This window comes from Rhinopithecus bieti, unplaced genomic scaffold, assembly GCF_001698545.2.
Source record: "Rhinopithecus bieti isolate Rb0 unplaced genomic scaffold, ASM169854v2 scaffold_42948, whole genome shotgun sequence".
Classification (NCBI taxonomy): domain Eukaryota; kingdom Metazoa; phylum Chordata; class Mammalia; order Primates; family Cercopithecidae; genus Rhinopithecus; species Rhinopithecus bieti.
In genome coordinates, this window is record NW_016817872.1 from 760,777 (window position 1) to 779,106 (window position 18,330).

The 18,330-nt window shown below is 42.1% G+C and overlaps 1 protein-coding gene across 1 annotated transcript in view; it reads right to left on the reverse strand.

Annotated features, from left to right (window-relative positions):
• The window catches only part of ASTN2 (astrotactin 2), a 384,514-nt gene that overhangs the window by 204,708 nt on the left and 161,476 nt on the right, over positions 1–18,330 (reverse strand). The window contains exon 6 of the mRNA XM_017856274.1: positions 5,566–5,831. Within this exon, the coding sequence (XP_017711763.1) occupies positions 5,566–5,831 (266 nt within the window). The remainder of the gene's footprint in view (positions 1–5,565; positions 5,832–18,330) is intronic.

Genomic DNA, 18,330 nt, shown 5'->3' on the forward strand with positions numbered 1-18,330 from the left:
TTTTAAATAAACATTATTTTTATCACTATCATAGATAACATTCGTCTGTTAAGTGATTTCTTCCTGGACATTATGCATTCATTATCTCTTTTGATTCCCATGAAGTAGGGATTGTGAGACCACATTTTACAAATGTGGAAACTAAGGTATGAAGATACCATTCAGCATCACACCGTGAATGGGAATTGAGGAAAGATCCCAACACAAGGTGGTGGAGCAAAGAACCTGTACTATCTGCTTCCATGTAAATAGAGTGTCTTGTTGGAAACTCAGAAAGAAATGGACTCAACTTATCTTTTTTTTGTTGTTGTTTTTTGTTTGTTTGTATTTTGTTTTTTGAAGTAGGAAAAGAAAGTCCCAGAAAGGGAAAAGAACTTGCTATGACTCAGTGTGAAAGCCCAGGCCCCTCAACTATAGGTCAGGGCTCTTTAGTGTTCTCTTGTATCCATGTGGCCTGTAGAGATGTTAGAAAGATGGAAAAGTGATGGGAGGAAGGGTGATGGGAGTTTGAGGCAGAGTTGGAGAAACAAATGATAAACAAAATGAGAGTAGCTGCTTTTTCTTCCCACCAGATTTGTTTTGTGGCCATATTCCCTTCCTCCAGGATCATTTCCAGACCTGCAGTGGGCCTATCCCACTCATTCCCACTGCAACCTGGCTCCCTTGGAAATGCCTAAGGCACTCTATCCCTTAGGCTGCCATGACACTTGAAACAGGCCTTTCATTTGTGTTTGGTAAGGGAGAGAAGAAACTGGAGGCTTGGAGGAAGCCACCTACAGTCTTTCAGCTCTAACCTTTCTTTGCAAGGATCACTAAGAGGAAAAGAGAGTGGAAGTGAGTGGACAGTGCCCATGCCTGTCCATCTGTTCTAACTTATCCTGGCTTCCCCACTGCCCTGGGGCTAAGCTTCTCACCACATGTTGTGCAGTTCTGCCTGACTTCTCTTCAGCATTGTCCATGGAGTTTTCTCCCAGTCTCAGCTCCAGCTACACTGGTTTTCATTCTATTTCTGAAATGGGGCACATTTGCTCATTCTTCAGGTCTTTGCAGAAGTTGGGCATTCTACCAGCAATGTTCTCATTCTCCTCTTCCTTTCTGAAACCCCAGACTTCCACATTCATTTTATGCACTTGGCCCCCAAAAGCTCACTTTATATGTCACTTCCTCAGGAAAGCCTTCTCTGCACAAGGCCCCTTGATACACGCTTGCAACCCACCAGCCTAGTACTCTGTACAGTCTTAACTCTATTTATTCATGTGATTGTTTCATTAATAATGTCTTCTCCATAAGTCTGTGAACTCCATAAAGACCATATCCACTTGTCATACTGTTCACTCTTCAGGGTATAACGCAGTCTTAGCATACAGTGGAGGCACAAAGATACTTAACGAATGAATGACCAGCACTTCCAGCTCCACAGGTCTCCTGCAAGGAGAACAGTGACATCTAGTGACCACTTTCACACTCTTGGGATTCTCTGATCACACACCACTAATTGGCCTCAGAAAGACCTCACTGGATTTCCAGTAAATTGAATATTTCAATGATGCTGAGAGAACCTGGCATGGAATCCAGACATAGGGGAATCTGGCTCCTGCACAAACAGGAAAGGCACCACCAGCCTATCTATTGTTATGCATGTGCCAAGAACACATTGCAAAAGTCCCATGGCTTGGCTTGTAGTGTGTCACATTGCAGATAAGACAGTGTGGCCCAGAAAGGCCGTCACTGGGGCGAGTTCACAGAGCAGTAAACAGGGATATTCATAGGCTCATTCACCAAGTCCCAGACAGCCAGTCACACACAGCTACATCCTCACTGATACAACACTAGTCAAGCCACTAGGCATTTTTATTTATTTGTGTTTTGGAGACTGCCTCATTCGGTTGCCCAGGCTGAAGTGCAGCGGCACAATCATAGCTCACTGAAGCTTTGACCTCCTCCTTGAGTGCTTGATGCGCTCAAGCGATCCTCCCACCTCAGTCTCCAGAGTGGATGGGATGACAGGTGTGCACAACCACACCAGGCTACTTTATTTTTATTTTTTATTTTTTTGAGACAGAGTCTCACTCTGTCGCCCACGCTGGAGTGCAATGGTGCAATCTCGGCTCACTGGAACCTCTGCCTCCTGGATTCAAGCTATTCTCCTGCCTCAGCCTCCTGAGTAGCTGGGATTATAGGTGCATGCCACCACACCCAACTAATTTTTGTATTTTTAGTAGAGATGGGGTTTCACCATGTTGACCAGGCTGGTCCTGAAACATGATCAGCCTGTCTTGGCCTCCCAAAGTGCTAAGATTACAGGCGTGAGCCACCGCACCCGGCCTGCTAATTTTCTATTCTAATTTTTTTTTTTTTTTTTTTTAATAAATGGGGGTCTCCCTATATTGTCCAGGCTGGTCTTGAACCCACCAGACTCAAGCTATCCTCTCACCTCAGGCTCCCAAAGTGCTAGAATTATAGGCATGAACCACTACCCCTGGCCCTGTTCTTATTATTTACTGGAATCTGCAACAGCCTCTTCATGGATCTCCTTGATTCTACTCTTACATTCTCACAGTCTATTCTGATCCTGCAGTTGGACATGTGGAGACATACACATATGTATTTTATTGTTGGTGTTAGTTTGGGGACCTCTGATGCACAGAATTAAATTATTTGCAATGTTCAGTTTAGGACTGAAGCTCATTGTTGAGCCACGCATGGGTAGGTTTTATTTATTTGTTCAGTTACCTAGTTAGTTTTAATAAACTTTTTAAACTTTAGTGAACTCCCACAAATCTACCACCAACAACACCAGCTAGGGGCTGGGCGCAGTGGCTTACACCTGTAATTCCAGCACTTTGGGAGTCTGAGGCAGGTGGATTGCTTCAGGTCAGAAGTTCGAGATCAGCTTGGACAACATGGTGAAACCTTGTCTCTATTAAAAATACAAAAATTAGTCAGGCGTGGTGGTGGGCGCTTGTAATCCCAGCTACTCAGGAGGTTGAGACAGGAGAATTGTTCAAACCCAGGAGGCGGAGGTTGCAGTGAGCCGAGATCGCGCCACTGCACTCCAGCCTGGGCGATAGGGCGAGACTCAGTCTCAAACAAACAAACAAAAAACCACCAGCTAGGAACTTGACTACTTACATGTAACATATGCTTCCTCATGCTATTACCTTACTTTTCCTGACTCAAGATAACCATCATCCTGACTCTTATGTTCATCACTTCCTTGTTTCCCTTTTTAAATCACATTTATTGCATCTGTATTTATTCCTAAAAGGTAGTATATTTGAAGTGTAGGTGTGCTTTAACTTAAAGAAGGGAGGAAAGGGTGTTGTGCCATATAAAATGTTTGGGGCCAGGCATGGTGGCTCACACCTGTAATCCCAGCATTTTGGGAGGCCGAGGTGGGTGGATTACCTGAGGTTAGGAGTTCAAGATCAGCCTGACCAACATGGTGAAACTCCATCTCTACTAAAAACACAAAAAATTAGCTAGGCATGGTGGCAGGTACCTGTAATCCCGGCTACTCGGGAGGCTGAGGCAGGAGAATCACTTGAACCCAGGAGGTGGAGGTATGCAGTGAGCCGAGATTGCGTCATTGCACTCCAGCCTGGGCAACAAGAGCAAAACTCTGTCTCCAAAAAAAAAAAAAAATGGGGGACTTACTTTCTTCAGTTAATAATATGTTCATTCATTTCATATTGACAGGTATCACTACAGCTCATTCATTTTGGTTTTTGTAGTATATTCTATCGAATATATATCCTACGCTTTATTTCACTGCTGTCCCATGGATGGGAATTTGGGTTTTTTACAGAGGCCTCCTTCTGCCACACAATCTAATCCCAACAGCCTCCTGCCAATAATCATGCATCATCATCACCTCATAGCCCGCAGGATAGGGTCGAAATTCTACAATCTGGCTTATGATATTATGGAAATGCTCAGGACTCATTTTGTTTCTCCCTCTGTCCTTGGTCTTAGTCATGGAACACTTCTTTTGGTCTTTGTACAAACAATGTTCTTTTCTTCCTTAGGTCCTCTACCTGACACTTTCCCTACCTCCTTACTCCCACAACTTGTCTTTCCTCTGTATGAGCACTTAACACCCTCCAGCACTTAGCCAAGAAGGATGCTGTGGGAGGGGCACAGGATTCATAGAGTTCCACTCAACTTAGTCACTGGTCTACCACTGGAGCCCCAGGGCTGTCTAGGAGCTGTTGTAGAGGGAGGAGTGGGGATCAAATGGGAGATACTTTATCTACCTTCCTCTGCCTCATTGAACTAGTGGCATCACTATTCCTGATTTTATGGATTGAGTTTCAAGAAAGATTGCATTTGGAAAAAGTGTTCCATAAAGATAAGTTTGCAAACCAGTGAACCAATAATTCATATGGTCCCCTCAAGCCCTGCCATTCTATAATTAAAAGTGAGAGAACCAGAGAGAAAAGAGGAGCAATAATTTCAAGGCTAAGTATATAAACTCTGGAGCAGACTAACTTTGAGTAAATCACTTAATATCTTTGAGGTTTCCTCAGCTGTAAAGTGGGTATGACATTAAAATGAACCATATGAAATTGCCACTTTATAAGTAAAAAATGGCCAAATGTCAGAAATTTCATATGAATCGAATGAATATATGTAAGTAAATCACAGATCTGGAGGGCAGAGTAAATGAGATAACGTAAGTATTGTACTGAGGTAGACACTGCTAGGTTTTCACCAAACCTGTTATCTTTTCCTAGGCACACAGCTAAAATCCATTTCCCTGTCTTCATTTCAGACAGGTATGGATGATGGCTGAGTTCTAATCAATGGAATGGACGAGAGGTAAAATGACACGTGCCACTTTCAGGCTTGGCCTATTTAAACCTATGATGTGCAACCCTCCCTGTTCTTTCTCCTTCCACAGCAATTGTGGAAGCATCAGGTCAATGCAGCACACAAGGAACAGGTTGAGCCCCTGCACTACTTTTTTTTTTTTTTTTTGAGACCAAGTCTCAATCCGTTACCCAGGCTAGAGTGCAATGGTGCGATCTCAGCTCACTGCAACCTCCGCTTCCCAGGTTCAAGCAATTCTCCTGCCTCAGCCTCCCAAGTAGCTGGGATTACAGATGCCTGCCACCACACCTGGTGAATTTTTGTGTTTTTAGTAGAGATGGGGTTTCACCATGTTGGCCAGGCTGCTCTCAAACTCCTGACCTCAAGTGATCCACCCACATTGGCCTCCCAAAATGTTGGGATTACAGGCATGAACCACTACACCCAGCCTGCACTACTTCTCATAAAACCACCCATCAATCAAAAACATCTATTTGGGATGCTGCACAAACAAACAAAAACCTTGATTATATTAAGCCACTGAGATTTAAGGGTTTATTGTTTATAACAACTAGTATTGTCAAACTATGTAAGTACTTAGAACATGGTAAGGAATCAATAAATGTTGGTAATCACCATGATGATGATATGATGATGATCATGATGACAATCCCCCTGGACAAAGGGTCCACAAGGGCAGGAGGCAGGAGGGCTGGTCAAGTCTGACTGAGTGGCTGGGCCAGGGAAGCTTACCTCCTTTGTGCCGTTGTCTTGGATGAGGGTATAAAGTGGCACCACATGGTTGATTTCCAGCAGCACTGGTGTGGGGCTCAGCTGCTCCTTGCCTGGCCGGCGGCAAAGGTGACAGGTAGATGGACAGCGGCCCTTCTCTTCACAGCGAATCTCCACACCTGAAATGAGCTGGTCATCTGACAGCATCTGGGCTGTTAGTAAACCTGAGAGGTAGGTGATGAAGGGCATGGACTTGAGCTCCTTCTTGCTGCCCAGCTCTGTGGTCTCTGGAGAGGCACAAAACAGGAAAAGGGAAAGGTAAACTCAGGATTACTCAAAAGGCCAGACTCTTGAACTCACAAAATACAGATGCTAAGAAGCTGGTATCCATTGAAGAGGTAAAAAGATGACAGAGTGATTTATTCATGATGCCTTGGAAAGACTGCCAGAATGAGGGTTCAAAGGCCAGAATGGTGTATTGTCCTACCACCTACATTAAATATCTACTCGCCTTGTCTGGCCCTCATTTTTCCCATATGTAAAGTTGGGGCCAGGCACAGCAATCCCAGCACTTTGGGAGGCCGAGGCAGGTGGACCACCTGAGGTCAAGAGTTTAAGACCAACCTGGCCAACATTGCTAAACCCCATATCTACTAAAAATACAAGCTGAGTATGGGGGTATGTACCTATAATCTCAACTACTTGGGAGGCTGAGGCAGGAGAATCACTTGAACCCAGGAAGCAGAGGTTGCAGTGAGCTGAGATTGTGCCACTGCACACCAACCTGGACAAGAGAGTGAGACTCCATCTCAAAATAAATAAATAAATGAAAAATAAATAAATAAATAAAGTTGGTAAGTTGGGCTACATTGTTACTCAGTAATTGTGCAAGATATAAATATTCAAATATATTTTTTAGACAACCAAAAATTCCTTTCTGTCGTCTGTCAACCTACAAAAAGTATATCCTTCCTTTAAAATTTATATCTAGTCCTATATTTTCCATGCAGCCCAACATTACATGGAAAACACAAGCTTTGGATCAAGCCAACTTCATCTGAAATCTCAGTTCTGCTTGAAAATACCTCTGCAACTTTAGGAAAATGTCAATATCCCGGTGACTCCAATGATAAATTCTGAGAAATGGAGTTAATAACACCAACGAAATCAGTTATGAATACCAAATGAGAAAGAAGGAGGTAGGACTGCCTGGAAAAGACATGATTTCTCCTTTTTGTGTGTGTGCTTACCTGTTCCCTTGTTCACACTTTTCCTGCCTCTTTCTTCATGTGCACACTGAGATCTAATGCGTGCTTCATTCTGTGCCATCTCTCTTGATCTGTAAACCAGTATTTCCCACCTCTGTGCCTTTGCTCACTCTGTGCTGCTTTTCCCCTCGGCCTCTCCACATCTCTTCTATCTATGCTCCATTCCAATGCTACTGTCTTTAGGGAATCATTCTTCATTGCCCCAGCCCTTCTTTTCTGAATAAGTGTTTCTACTTATGAGATCTTCTTTAAGTTCATTTTCCCTTCCCATTTTCTGCTGACCTCTAAAACAACATTATCAACTCTTGGAGACCAGGGGCCATGGCTTCCATTCCTACCCACTTTCAGTGCCAAACATGGTGCGAGGGATGTATTTGATACTCAGTCAGAGAGAGAGATTATAGAATTCTGAATGGCTACAGCTATACTCATGATCTAGTCTAGAGTCTCCAAAACTCTTCTGAGGAATCCTAGGGATCCTAGGAAGCACCACAGCAATTGATTGTATAGAAAAAAAAGGAAACTGAGCAGGCAGGGCTCTAAACTCTCATTTCTATTTCAAACAGAGCAGTTTCACTTATATTTCTTTTATAGACTGGCCTTCTATACAAGATTTCATAAAAATAAAGGGTTCTATGGCTATATCAAAAACCTTGAAGAAGCAAAGTGATTTGTACATCCGAGAGGGTTCCTTTTACATCACAGACTATGTGAATGGTATCCTCACAGATGTGCAGTGCGTAATCTGAGTGGTAAAACATGGTAATTTTATACTAAGAGACGGAGCTTAATCCATCTGGCAGCTTCAACGAAGCCTGGTAATGTCAAGGCAAGCTTCTGCCTCAGTAGAAATAGGGGCCCTGAGCCCTGATGTCGGGGAGAAAAAGGAGAGTTGTCTCTTGCTCTTGTTCTCGGCTTGTAGTGACATGCAGCTGATCTGGAAATGGACTTGCCAATTAGAAATACAAATAAACGCAGCCTTCATTCATTACTCTCTGGGCCCTCAGGCCTGGAATCTGGCCTCCACCTTTTCTGTCTGGCTGTCAGCAAATGCTTGTGAGTATCAGATCAAAGGCTCTCAGGGAGGAAGACAAGGAAAATTCCAGTTAACCAATCCTTCACAGGGATTAAAGAAGGGTAGTTACTAAGACAAACAAAACAAGGGTATAAGGAAGGCATCCCAGCAGCTAGAGACAGGATAGTCTTATATCCAGACCTTTCAAAAGAAGATGATGATGACTTTTCATAGACCAGAGGGACAGTTTTGAGGAAAGATGACTTCAAACTTGGGAGAGAATAGCCATTCGGGGAGAAGGTCAAGAGAGAGTCAGAGCAATGAGGACACTAGGGACTCATTAGCCCACACTCTGGCCTAGGTCAACAAACTATGGCCCATGGGCCAAATCCAGTCCCCTTCCAGCTTGTGTAAATAAAGTTTTATTGGAACACAGCCACCCCCATTCATTTATTTATTGTGAAAAGCCGCAACGACAGAATTGAGTAGTTACAACAAAGACTCTATAATCACAAAGCCTAAAAATATTAACTAACTTACCCTTTTCAGAAAAAGTTTGGCAACCCCTGCTCTTGACCTAGTTTACAGATGGGGAAACTGAGTTTCAGAGAAATGATCCAACCACACAAGAATATGGAAGTATGATGGATTAGGTAATGTAAAAATTGTGGAATCAAATGCACCATCAATATACTTAGATCATGCATCTCCAGGGAGAAAAAAATAGACTGGGGCATCTTTTCTTCATATAATGGATTTCAAAAACTATTGAAAGAACACATTTTTATGCTGATCTAGTACAAATCTTCACATTTTACAAAAGAGAAAAGTGTGTCCCAAAGAAGGAAAATGACTTTCCAAGGTCACACAGTGAGTCAGTGATCCTTCCAGCACACAATCCCAGCTTTCTAATAACCAATTCATCATTTAAATGACTATCTCATGTTATCTCATATTTTAAAACACAGATGGCATGATCCCCATAGCACCTTGCTATATGTACATAATTTCATTGAGAAGAAATATAACTTGGTGCTAAGAGTAAAAATCCCCTTGATCAAACAAACATTCACAGTCATTGGGTTAAAGATATAACTATCCATTTAACAACACAATAATCTATAGATCTTTGCTAGTCGGCTTCTGTTCAATAAATCTTCAGTTTTTTAAATCTATCATCCCTATTGGTGCAGTAAAAGCCCACAACCTTGGCTGAAAATTGCACCACAGTAGCAGTACAGAATTTACAGCTGAATTTAAGGGTTAATTTTGCCTAAGGAGGGCTATAATCTGGTCCAACCCCATTGAAACCTATGACCAAAATAAGGAGAGGGACTTATTTCGAAGTCTCATGCACTTGTATTAATAGTGACCCTTTTCTTAGAGACGCGTCACGCCTCAGTTATGATCTAGATGAGAGTTAAGATGGAACACCATTAGCCATTCCATTAATTATTCCTCTGTAGACATTACAATTGCAAAAGTCAATTGCTTCTGTTTCAACGTTAACCTGTGGTTAAAGTCATCTATTCGAAAGGCAAATGTTATATTCTTCTCCTGCTTAAAACTCTTCCATTGCACTTCACTGCTCTTAGGTTAAAGACCAAAACGCTTAAGACAGCACATAGAAAATGTGAGATTTAGACAACATGCTGCCTCTCCAGTTGGATCTCTTATTCTGTTCCTCCTAGTTCAGCTACAATGGCTAAATTCCTTGCATATACCCTCTGCCCCTCTCAATCCTGTCACAGGCTCTTCTCTCTGCACAGAATTCTTTCCCCCACCCCATCTCCAGCCCTGCATTTTCCAAGCTAACTTCCACTCATCCCTCAGGTCTTAGTTCAACTGCCTATTCCTCAGAAAAGCCTTTCTTGAATTCCTCATGCCACTAATGTATACTAAGATATATATATATATATATATATACACACACACACACACACACACACACACACACACACACACACACACACACACACAGGGTCTTACTCTGCCACCTGGGTTGAAGTCAGTGGCACAATCTCAGCTCACTGCAATCTCTGCCTCCTGGGCTTAAGTAATCCCCCCACCTCAGCCTCCCAAGTAGTTGGGACCACAGACACATGCCACCACACCTGGCTAATGTTTTCTTGTTGTTTTGGTGTTGTTGTTGTTGTTGTTGTTGTTGTTGTTGTTGTTGTTGTTTTGTATTTTTTGGTAGAGACAGTGTTTCGCCATGTTGCCCAGGCTGGTCTTGAACTCCTGAGCTCAAGTAATCTGCCCACCTCAGCCTCCCAAAATGCTGGGATTATAGACATGAGCCACCGCACCTGACCTATTAAGATTTCATATTACAGACCCTCAAAACATCCTGTTCTCTGTATCACCTATTAACGTCTCGAGATTGTAGACTACATGAAGGAAAAGACAGCATCAGTTTTGCTGATCCCATATCCATCTTACACAGTACCTGGAACACAGCAGGCTTTCAAAAATATTTTAAATATTTGTTAAATATATAGTAAACATATATACCCTGTGCTGCCTTATCCAAGCATCGATGAACCGAAGAGCCAGAATTGGTAAATTACAAGGACAATAACTAATAAATGATTGTAGTCAATACACAACCTCTTCCCAAAGTAAAATTAGTGCTCTAATCAAAAGGTCAACAGATGAATAGCTGAGCACTTTTCCAGTTACTCTGACCCTCTCTAGGTTTTTATGTAGGCCCTTGCCATTAAGTGAATGGGAGAGTTAGGTTAAAATACGGTGTCTTTAACAGGCGAAGGAAAAAGAACATTTTGAAGAGACTTATCCTCTGTTCACATTTCCCATCCCTCTGAACAATGCTTCCAAAATAGGATCATGTCTGGTTTCAAGCCCAATTCAGTTCCAATGACACTACAACCCATTCATTTGAGAACCTGCCAACTGAACTCTCTTTTTTCTCCTCCCAAATTCCTGCTGGGTATTATTTTGCTGCCACCAAAAAAAAAAAAAAAAAAAGCCTCAGTTGAAGTGACAACTCCTTGTTGGGAGGGCAGCCAGGGCTTTTCGGCAGGAGGTGATGGCACCGCTTGCCCTCATCCAGAAAACAAAACAAAGCATCAGACTAAGGACTTCTGAGAGAGCCAAAGCTGCATGGATGTTTGTTCAATATTCGGCAACAGTGCAGGGCTCTGCCTCCCTAGTCAGACAGGCTTGCTTTGGCACTAGGTTTGCACTTGAAGCATTTAAAAGCTCCACAGGGACCAGAGGGGCTCAAATTAGAAACATTAAGGGAGAGGGGAAAAGGGTGAGACTTTTATATCATAAAGAATGGCCTTTATTACAGCAATGGCCTCCTAGGAATTACTGAAATTGGATCATTTCTTAGGCGGAGTTACTGTCTCCTGTTGGAGGAAAGCAATTGCTCTGAGGCCTGACTCAAGGACCCACACAAATATCTTTAAGAAGGGGAAAATAGCCAGCTGAAATGCCATTAGCAAGGCCTGCACTTCTGTGTTGTGCAATATGAACTTCCTCAGCCCAACAATCAAAGTCCAGCATCATTAGTGTGCCCTTTATAAATAATAGTACCAACCTGAAAGAGTTATTGTGAGGATTAAGTAAGGGGCCTGGAACAAGTTAAGCACTCAATAAATATTATTTATTATTGTTGTTGTTGCTGTACTTGTTATAATTACATTGCTGTTGTTGTTACACGACATTAAAATTGAAATTTCTGTTCAGACACCAAGGCCTAATAGAAGTAAAATTCCAAAGTCATGCCCCTAGATGCAGAATTTACAAAGGAGATGAAATCTAACCAATTTCATAACTCTAGAAAACTCAGCCAGAACAAAGACATAAAAAGAGGTTAGACCAGGCACAGGGGCTCACACATGTAATCCCAATACTTCGGGAGGCAGAGGCAGATGAATTACTTGAGCTCAGGAGTTTGAAATCAGCCTGGCCAACATGGCAAAACCCCATCCCGACAAAAAACACAAAAATTAGCTGGGCGTTGGCACATGCCTGTAATCTCAGTTATTTGGGAGGCCGAGGCACAAGAATCACTTGAACCCGGGAGGTGGAGGTTGCAGTGAGCCGAGATTCTGCCACTGCATTCCAGCCTGGGTGACAGAGTGAGACCCTGTCTCAAAAAAAAAAAAAAAAAAAAAAGAAAAAAAAAGAATAAAAAAGGAAAAGAGAGGTCAGAAAGCACCAAGAAAAGATTTTCTTTTTTTTTTTTTGAGATGGACAGAGTCTTGCTCTGTCACCCAGGTTGGAGTGCAGTGGCACAATCTCGGCTCACTGCAACCTCCACCTCTCGGGTTCAAGCAATTCTGCCTCAGCCTCCTGAGTAGCTGGGACTACAGGTACATGACACCATGCCTGGCTGATTTTTGTATTTGCAAGAAGAGATTTAAGGAAGTTTTTTTGTTTTTGTTTTTGTTTTGCAAAGAACTATTACCATGTTTGGAGTCTTCAGCACCCTAGGCAGCTCAAGTGTTACATGCTATCTTCTAACTCTAAGTGTTGTGAGAGGAACCCTCAGGAGTGCCACTTGGAGAACTTGGATATATTCTCAGCAACTGGCAAGAAAATGGACTAGGTTCCATCTTCATCTGAAAAAGGTGTAGTGGCCTATACCACCAGAACAGAAGGAGCTGTATGGGGATTGGCCCAAACCCCCAGAGGTTGCCCAGTGAAGAATGCTTGTTTCCTCTGAACTGTATACGGGTCACACAGAAGAAAGAACTGGCCTGGAACTGTTTTAAGCTCTACCCAAGAGGAATCTAACAGAGTGATGGGTCCCCCACAGTGAATCTCCATTCGGTAGGAAGCCAGAGAAACAGTAGGTAGGAAGGGATCACTGAAGTCAGCCAAAGAGAAATGGCACTGTTCCAGGTCTTGCGAGAAGTCCCAAGCAATGGGGACTGATGAAAAGCCCCTGAACAAGCCCCCAAGGGAAACGGCCAGCTTTTTAAAGATGCCAGGACCAGAGACTGCAAAGCCAGGTAAAATAATTCTAGAGCAAGTATGACCTTCCTAATCCTGACCACTGCTCTCTCTCTCTCTTTTTTTTTTTTTTTTTTTTGCTTATACAGTGAAGGAAGGGGAAGAAGATGTGCAAAGTAAAGAAAGAGCATGAAGGCCAACCATATCCCACCTCTTAATGCTCCTACTGGGAAAGACAGGGAGATTTTATTTGTCAAAAGATTTGATTGAACTATTGGACTGGAAATCCTAATTCCTGATTTGAACGTATGTCAGCAATGTAAAATATCGATAGTGCTGCTGCCTATTCCATAAGTGATAATAGATTAGATGTGGTCTGCTAAGATTTTCATCTAGAGGTAGAGGGAAATTAACCCAGTAAACATATCACAAAGAGTGGCAGAATCAACTCATATGTATATACTTTTGAGCACACATGTTTTCACAGACTATATTTTGACTATTCTCAACTTGCACTATGAACTGAACCGTTTATATCCTCATTATAGTACACGTCACATTTCTATTGATTTAATATAATAATTAAATGAATATATTTCTCTCCAAATATACCATAAGCTTCACGAGAACAATGACCATGGCCATTGTCAATGAACATTTGCATTCCCAGCACAGAGTTCACTGTTGGACATCATGTAGACAGTCTGCAGGTAAATATCTGAACAAATGAATAGATGAATGCATAAATCTGACTCCTGTTCCACTAGTGCAACACTTATCAGACTTCAGACCAACTATCCCAATTTATCACCACAGCCCCAAAGACAGTTGGTCTTCATTTTATTTTATTAATGTACACTTGATAGATCAGAGAGGTAAAGTAACGTGACCAAAGTCACACAGCTAGTAACTAGTCTAGCTATTTCTACCCAATTTCTCTGCTCTTTCCACTGCCCATATTTCCTCTCTGAAAAACTTTCAGCACCAGTTTTCACTCCTACAGGATGAGTCATATCCGTTCCAAATATTTGTGTCTTCCCGTTACCTCCCACCCCCAGGCAATGTCCCCAACCACCCTCACTCATTTCCATGGGCTAATAGGGTCTCCTAGGTGGAAAGCATTCTGAAGGTCACCTGGTCAGAAATCCCATCTAATTTTTCATTTACCACCAAATAATTCTCCAATTTATTCCTGGACATTGCTAAAGATGTGGAAATCAGTACCTTTCCAGGCCTCAAGTTCCACTGTGGAAAGACTCTATTAAACTTAGACTAACTTCTCATCTGGGAACCACACTTCTCATCCTAAGCATCAGACCCAAGCCCAGAGTTATGTACTTTAGATGCCTTATCTACAGTACTCATGCCTGGTCTCTAGTTGGGGTGTAGGGTCATATTAAAATTAAACAACTAACTAGGTAGATGAAATTCCTATCCCAGGAACCGTGGGGCATTCTTGGGTAGCTTCTGAGAAGGTGTATGTGTATGAGTATGTGTATGTTGTGGTGTATGTGTTGTGTTCATATTGCAAGCACACACACACACACACACACACACACACACATTTGGGGAATGGAAAGAAGCAACAGCAGAGATTCCAAAAATAAGAAGACAGAATTATAAAACTGCCAAACCCTAGGACAACTGATTTCCTAATCTAAGTGAATTTGGAAGCTCTTCCCCTAAATGTATAAGTAATAAGCACAATTACAGAGGGGCAGCTATAGCACAGTGTTTTGCTTGAGTTTAAATTCCATCTTTTTCATTTTCTAGCTGGGTGACCTTGGAACAAGACCTTAACCTCTCTAAGTCTCCATTTCTTCATCTGTAAAATGCTAATAATTTTAGTACCTAAATATTGGATTAGAAGATAAATGAGAAACCAAACTGAATGGAAAATATCCAATGCTAGGGTGTCAAGAGCATCATCAGAGGTCATTTGTTCCAGCCCTTGGCATTCATCCTAGCATTATTCAACTCTCGTACATGTCTGAATCTGTACATCTTCCCTTGAAACCTGCCTGATGGTTTAACTGTCAAAAATTTCCCCTTAAATTACCTGTCTTCTACCTACAAGAAGACAGTAGACCAGGGTAGAATTGAATGCATAAGTCTAAAACTGTTGAGTCAGACCACCTGATTTCAAATCTTAGTCAAGTCACTTCACCTCTCCAACCTTAGTGTGTTCATTTGTAAAATGGGGATACTAATTCCTCATCCAACTCTTCTAGGAATAAAACAAGATATGTTGTGCTGGCCCATTTTCACCTATGATCTCATACAGTTCTCCATCATCCTACAAAGTAGGGATTGTTGCCCCCTTTTACAAATGAGAGAACTGAGGCACAGCGTGATAAAGTATAACTTGCAAGAGGATACGTGTCTTCAAGTGAAAGCAGTTAAATTTCTGAGGCAGGTCACACTCTCTGTGGGAGAGGGGCCCCTGGACGCTGCCCAGTAGCCTAGTAGTGGCCAGTGTCTTGGCCAGAATCAGGAATCAGTCGGCATTGAAGGGTAACATCTACTTCTTCCTCCTGAGACAAGGCAGGCTGTGGTCAGTAATAGGAGGCTGAAAAAAAGGTCATATGTGAGCTCCTGCTGCCCTCTAGTGCCTACTTAAGATGATTGCTCTGGGGAAACCTCTTTTCTGATCCTTGCCAAAGAACGATCATAGTGCGCAAAGCAACTTGCACTGAGGGAAGCCAGAGAAACAGTAAAAGCTAGCTATGATGCAAGGAAGCTTAGTGCAATGACTAAAAGAATTCTGAAAGAGCATTTGCTGAGGCCTATTCAGTGCCAGGTTTACAGCTAGGCACAAGGGGGGAAAATATGAATAACAATTTGTTTCAATCCTTGTGGTACTCAAGTGTAGAGATCTGATGGGACATATTGGCTGGGAGGGAAAAAACAGAGATGGAGAAGGAGATGCTGAAGATATGACACAGAGGAAAAGATAACTGATGGAGCAGGATCTTAAAGGAGACAGGAAGAGAAAAAATTCCAAGGTGGTAATGGAAGGGATGTGGTCTGAACTTCATACACATCTGGATGTGAAATTCAGTTTGGTCAAAATTAGGCATGCAACCAGGGCCTCTTTGTATAGTTATACAAGTTGAGCTCTGTAAAAAGGTGACAAGGCAAAAGGGCGGGTGGGGACTAAATCCAGCCTCAGCTTCACTTGCCATGCCTGTGCTCATGCAATTGAATACAAGTAGAGGAGCTCCTCTTCCTAATTCATATAAAAGGTAACTTACAGGCTAGCCACAGTCTTGCATGTGACCATAGACAAGCTTCTTCCTCATAGTAGTCTCTGCTTTTTATGTATAAAATAGGCTAATATCACTGACAATATAAAGTTGTTGAGATTTAAGATAATGGGCCCGGTGCAGTGGCTCACGCCTGTAATTCCAGCACTTTGGGAGGCTGAGGTGGGCGGATCACCTGAGGTCAGGAGTTTGAGACCAGTCCGGCCAATATGGTGAAACCCTGTCTCCACTAAAAACACACAAATTAGCTGGGTGTGGTGGTGGGCACCTGTAATCTCAGTTACTCGGGAGGCTGAGGCAGGAGAATCACTTAAACCGGGAGGCAGAGTTTGCAGTAAGCAGAGATTGCACCATTGCACTCCATCCTGGGCAACAAGAGTAAGACTCTATCTCAAAATAAATATATATAAAATGTAGGGTCATGCCAGACACTTAGTAGCCACCCAAAACATGCCAGTTCTTGTTATTATTACTATTACTAGTATTATTCTAACAACATAGTCTTATTTTTAATGCAGTTTTATTTTTAAGATGGTGATAGGAAAAGTGCTTGGACAACGGAGAAGATAGAAAAGAAAACCACATTTCCCAATCTTCTATTCTTTGCCAAACGCAAGACATTGTGGATCTCGTGGAATCCTCACAACAGTGCCTTGGACAAGTAATGTCGTAATTTTTTACAACTATAATATACAGCTGAAAAAACAGAGTTTCCGAGAAGTGACAGACCGCAGTTGAAGGTCATTAGGCATTCAAAGTCTGACTCCAAAGCCCCTTTTCTGTCCAAAGGAGTTGAGATGGATCATTAACAGGAGACCTGCCTTCTCTTTCTTGAGATCAAGTTGTTTTACTTTCTTAAAAACTCTGTTTAAAACTTACCCCTCAAGAACAGATTCCAAGATTAGTTCCTTCCCAATTCCTTCCTCCTCCTTCCAATCACTTCTCAGGCTAGGAGTCAAAGAGGAAATGCTCAGAAATGATTATTCTTGGACAAGGCTTACGGAATTGGAGGCCTCTGAGACGCTAATGGACTACTTTAGATAAAGACTCACAGATTGTACCACCTGAACATATTTGAAGCAGGAGAGCAGGCCAACAAGGTATACCAGCCCACCTTGGGGCCAGTGGGAGGCCACTTTGGGGCCAGTGGGAGGTTGCCAGTTTCAAACATCCAGGAGGGTATGAACATCGGCTGGAGTCATCTAGGAACCATTAGTCAGTTAAGGGAACCATTAGAAAACAAGCTGCCACTCTCTTACCACTTTCCTGGGGGTTCACAGTCTTGCTTTCACATTTCTAACTTCTTATTTTTAACAAAATGTTTAAAATACTCATGTTAAAAGACCAGCTTTAAACATGTTAGTAGGCATTACTTTTGGAGAACATGTTCAAGAGTTACCTCTCCATTAGCTCTCCTCTGCCCTGTAAACTCTGCTGCTAGGGGCAGGGAGAAGGATTAATGAGCCCACTCAATGAAAAATAAAAGGGCTGAAACTCATCAGAGACTTCCTGTCTTACATTGAGGCTATCAGTAAAATTAATATTAACAATAGCTACAATTTCACAGGCACATATGCCAGGCCAGATGTTCTGCTACTTGATTTGCATATATTATGCCCTTTGGTCTCTATAAATCCTAACAGTGAGAGGTACGTTTCATTATTGCTTTTTAAAGATGAGCAAATGGAAGCTCACAAAGGGAAATTCAGGGATCCAAGAACACCTGGCTTGCCATTGTGACCTTCCTTAATTCTAAGCACTCTTCCATAATATTAGACTGCCTCCCACTCTGCTACATTGCTAGAGATTCAAGTTAAGGTAGTTATAAACTCTGGAAATTGAATATTCAATTTTTGTTGCTTCTGCCCATTATGTCACAGTAATCAGCAATAAATCTCTTACCATAGTAGTCTATGGACAATCAATAGGTAATTGGTTGAAAAACTATGAAGCATCCAAACAGTGGGGTACTATGTACTTAAAAATGAATTAGAATAATATTGTATGTGATTGTAGTAATCACAAATACATTTTACTAAATGGAAAAAATGAATATGCAGAACAATGTTTAAGGTTTTTTGTTGTTTTTAAATAGGCACTGGGCCTCTCTGTTGCCTAGGTTGGTCTCGAACTCCTGAGCTCAAGCAATCCATCTTCCTTGGCCTCCCAAAGTGTTGGGATTACAGGTGTTAGCCACCATGTCCAGCTCAGAGCAGTGTTTAAAGTGCTCTCTTTTGTATAGAAAAGAAGGGAGTACTATATATATATACACACACACACACATATATTATATATATTATATATATATATT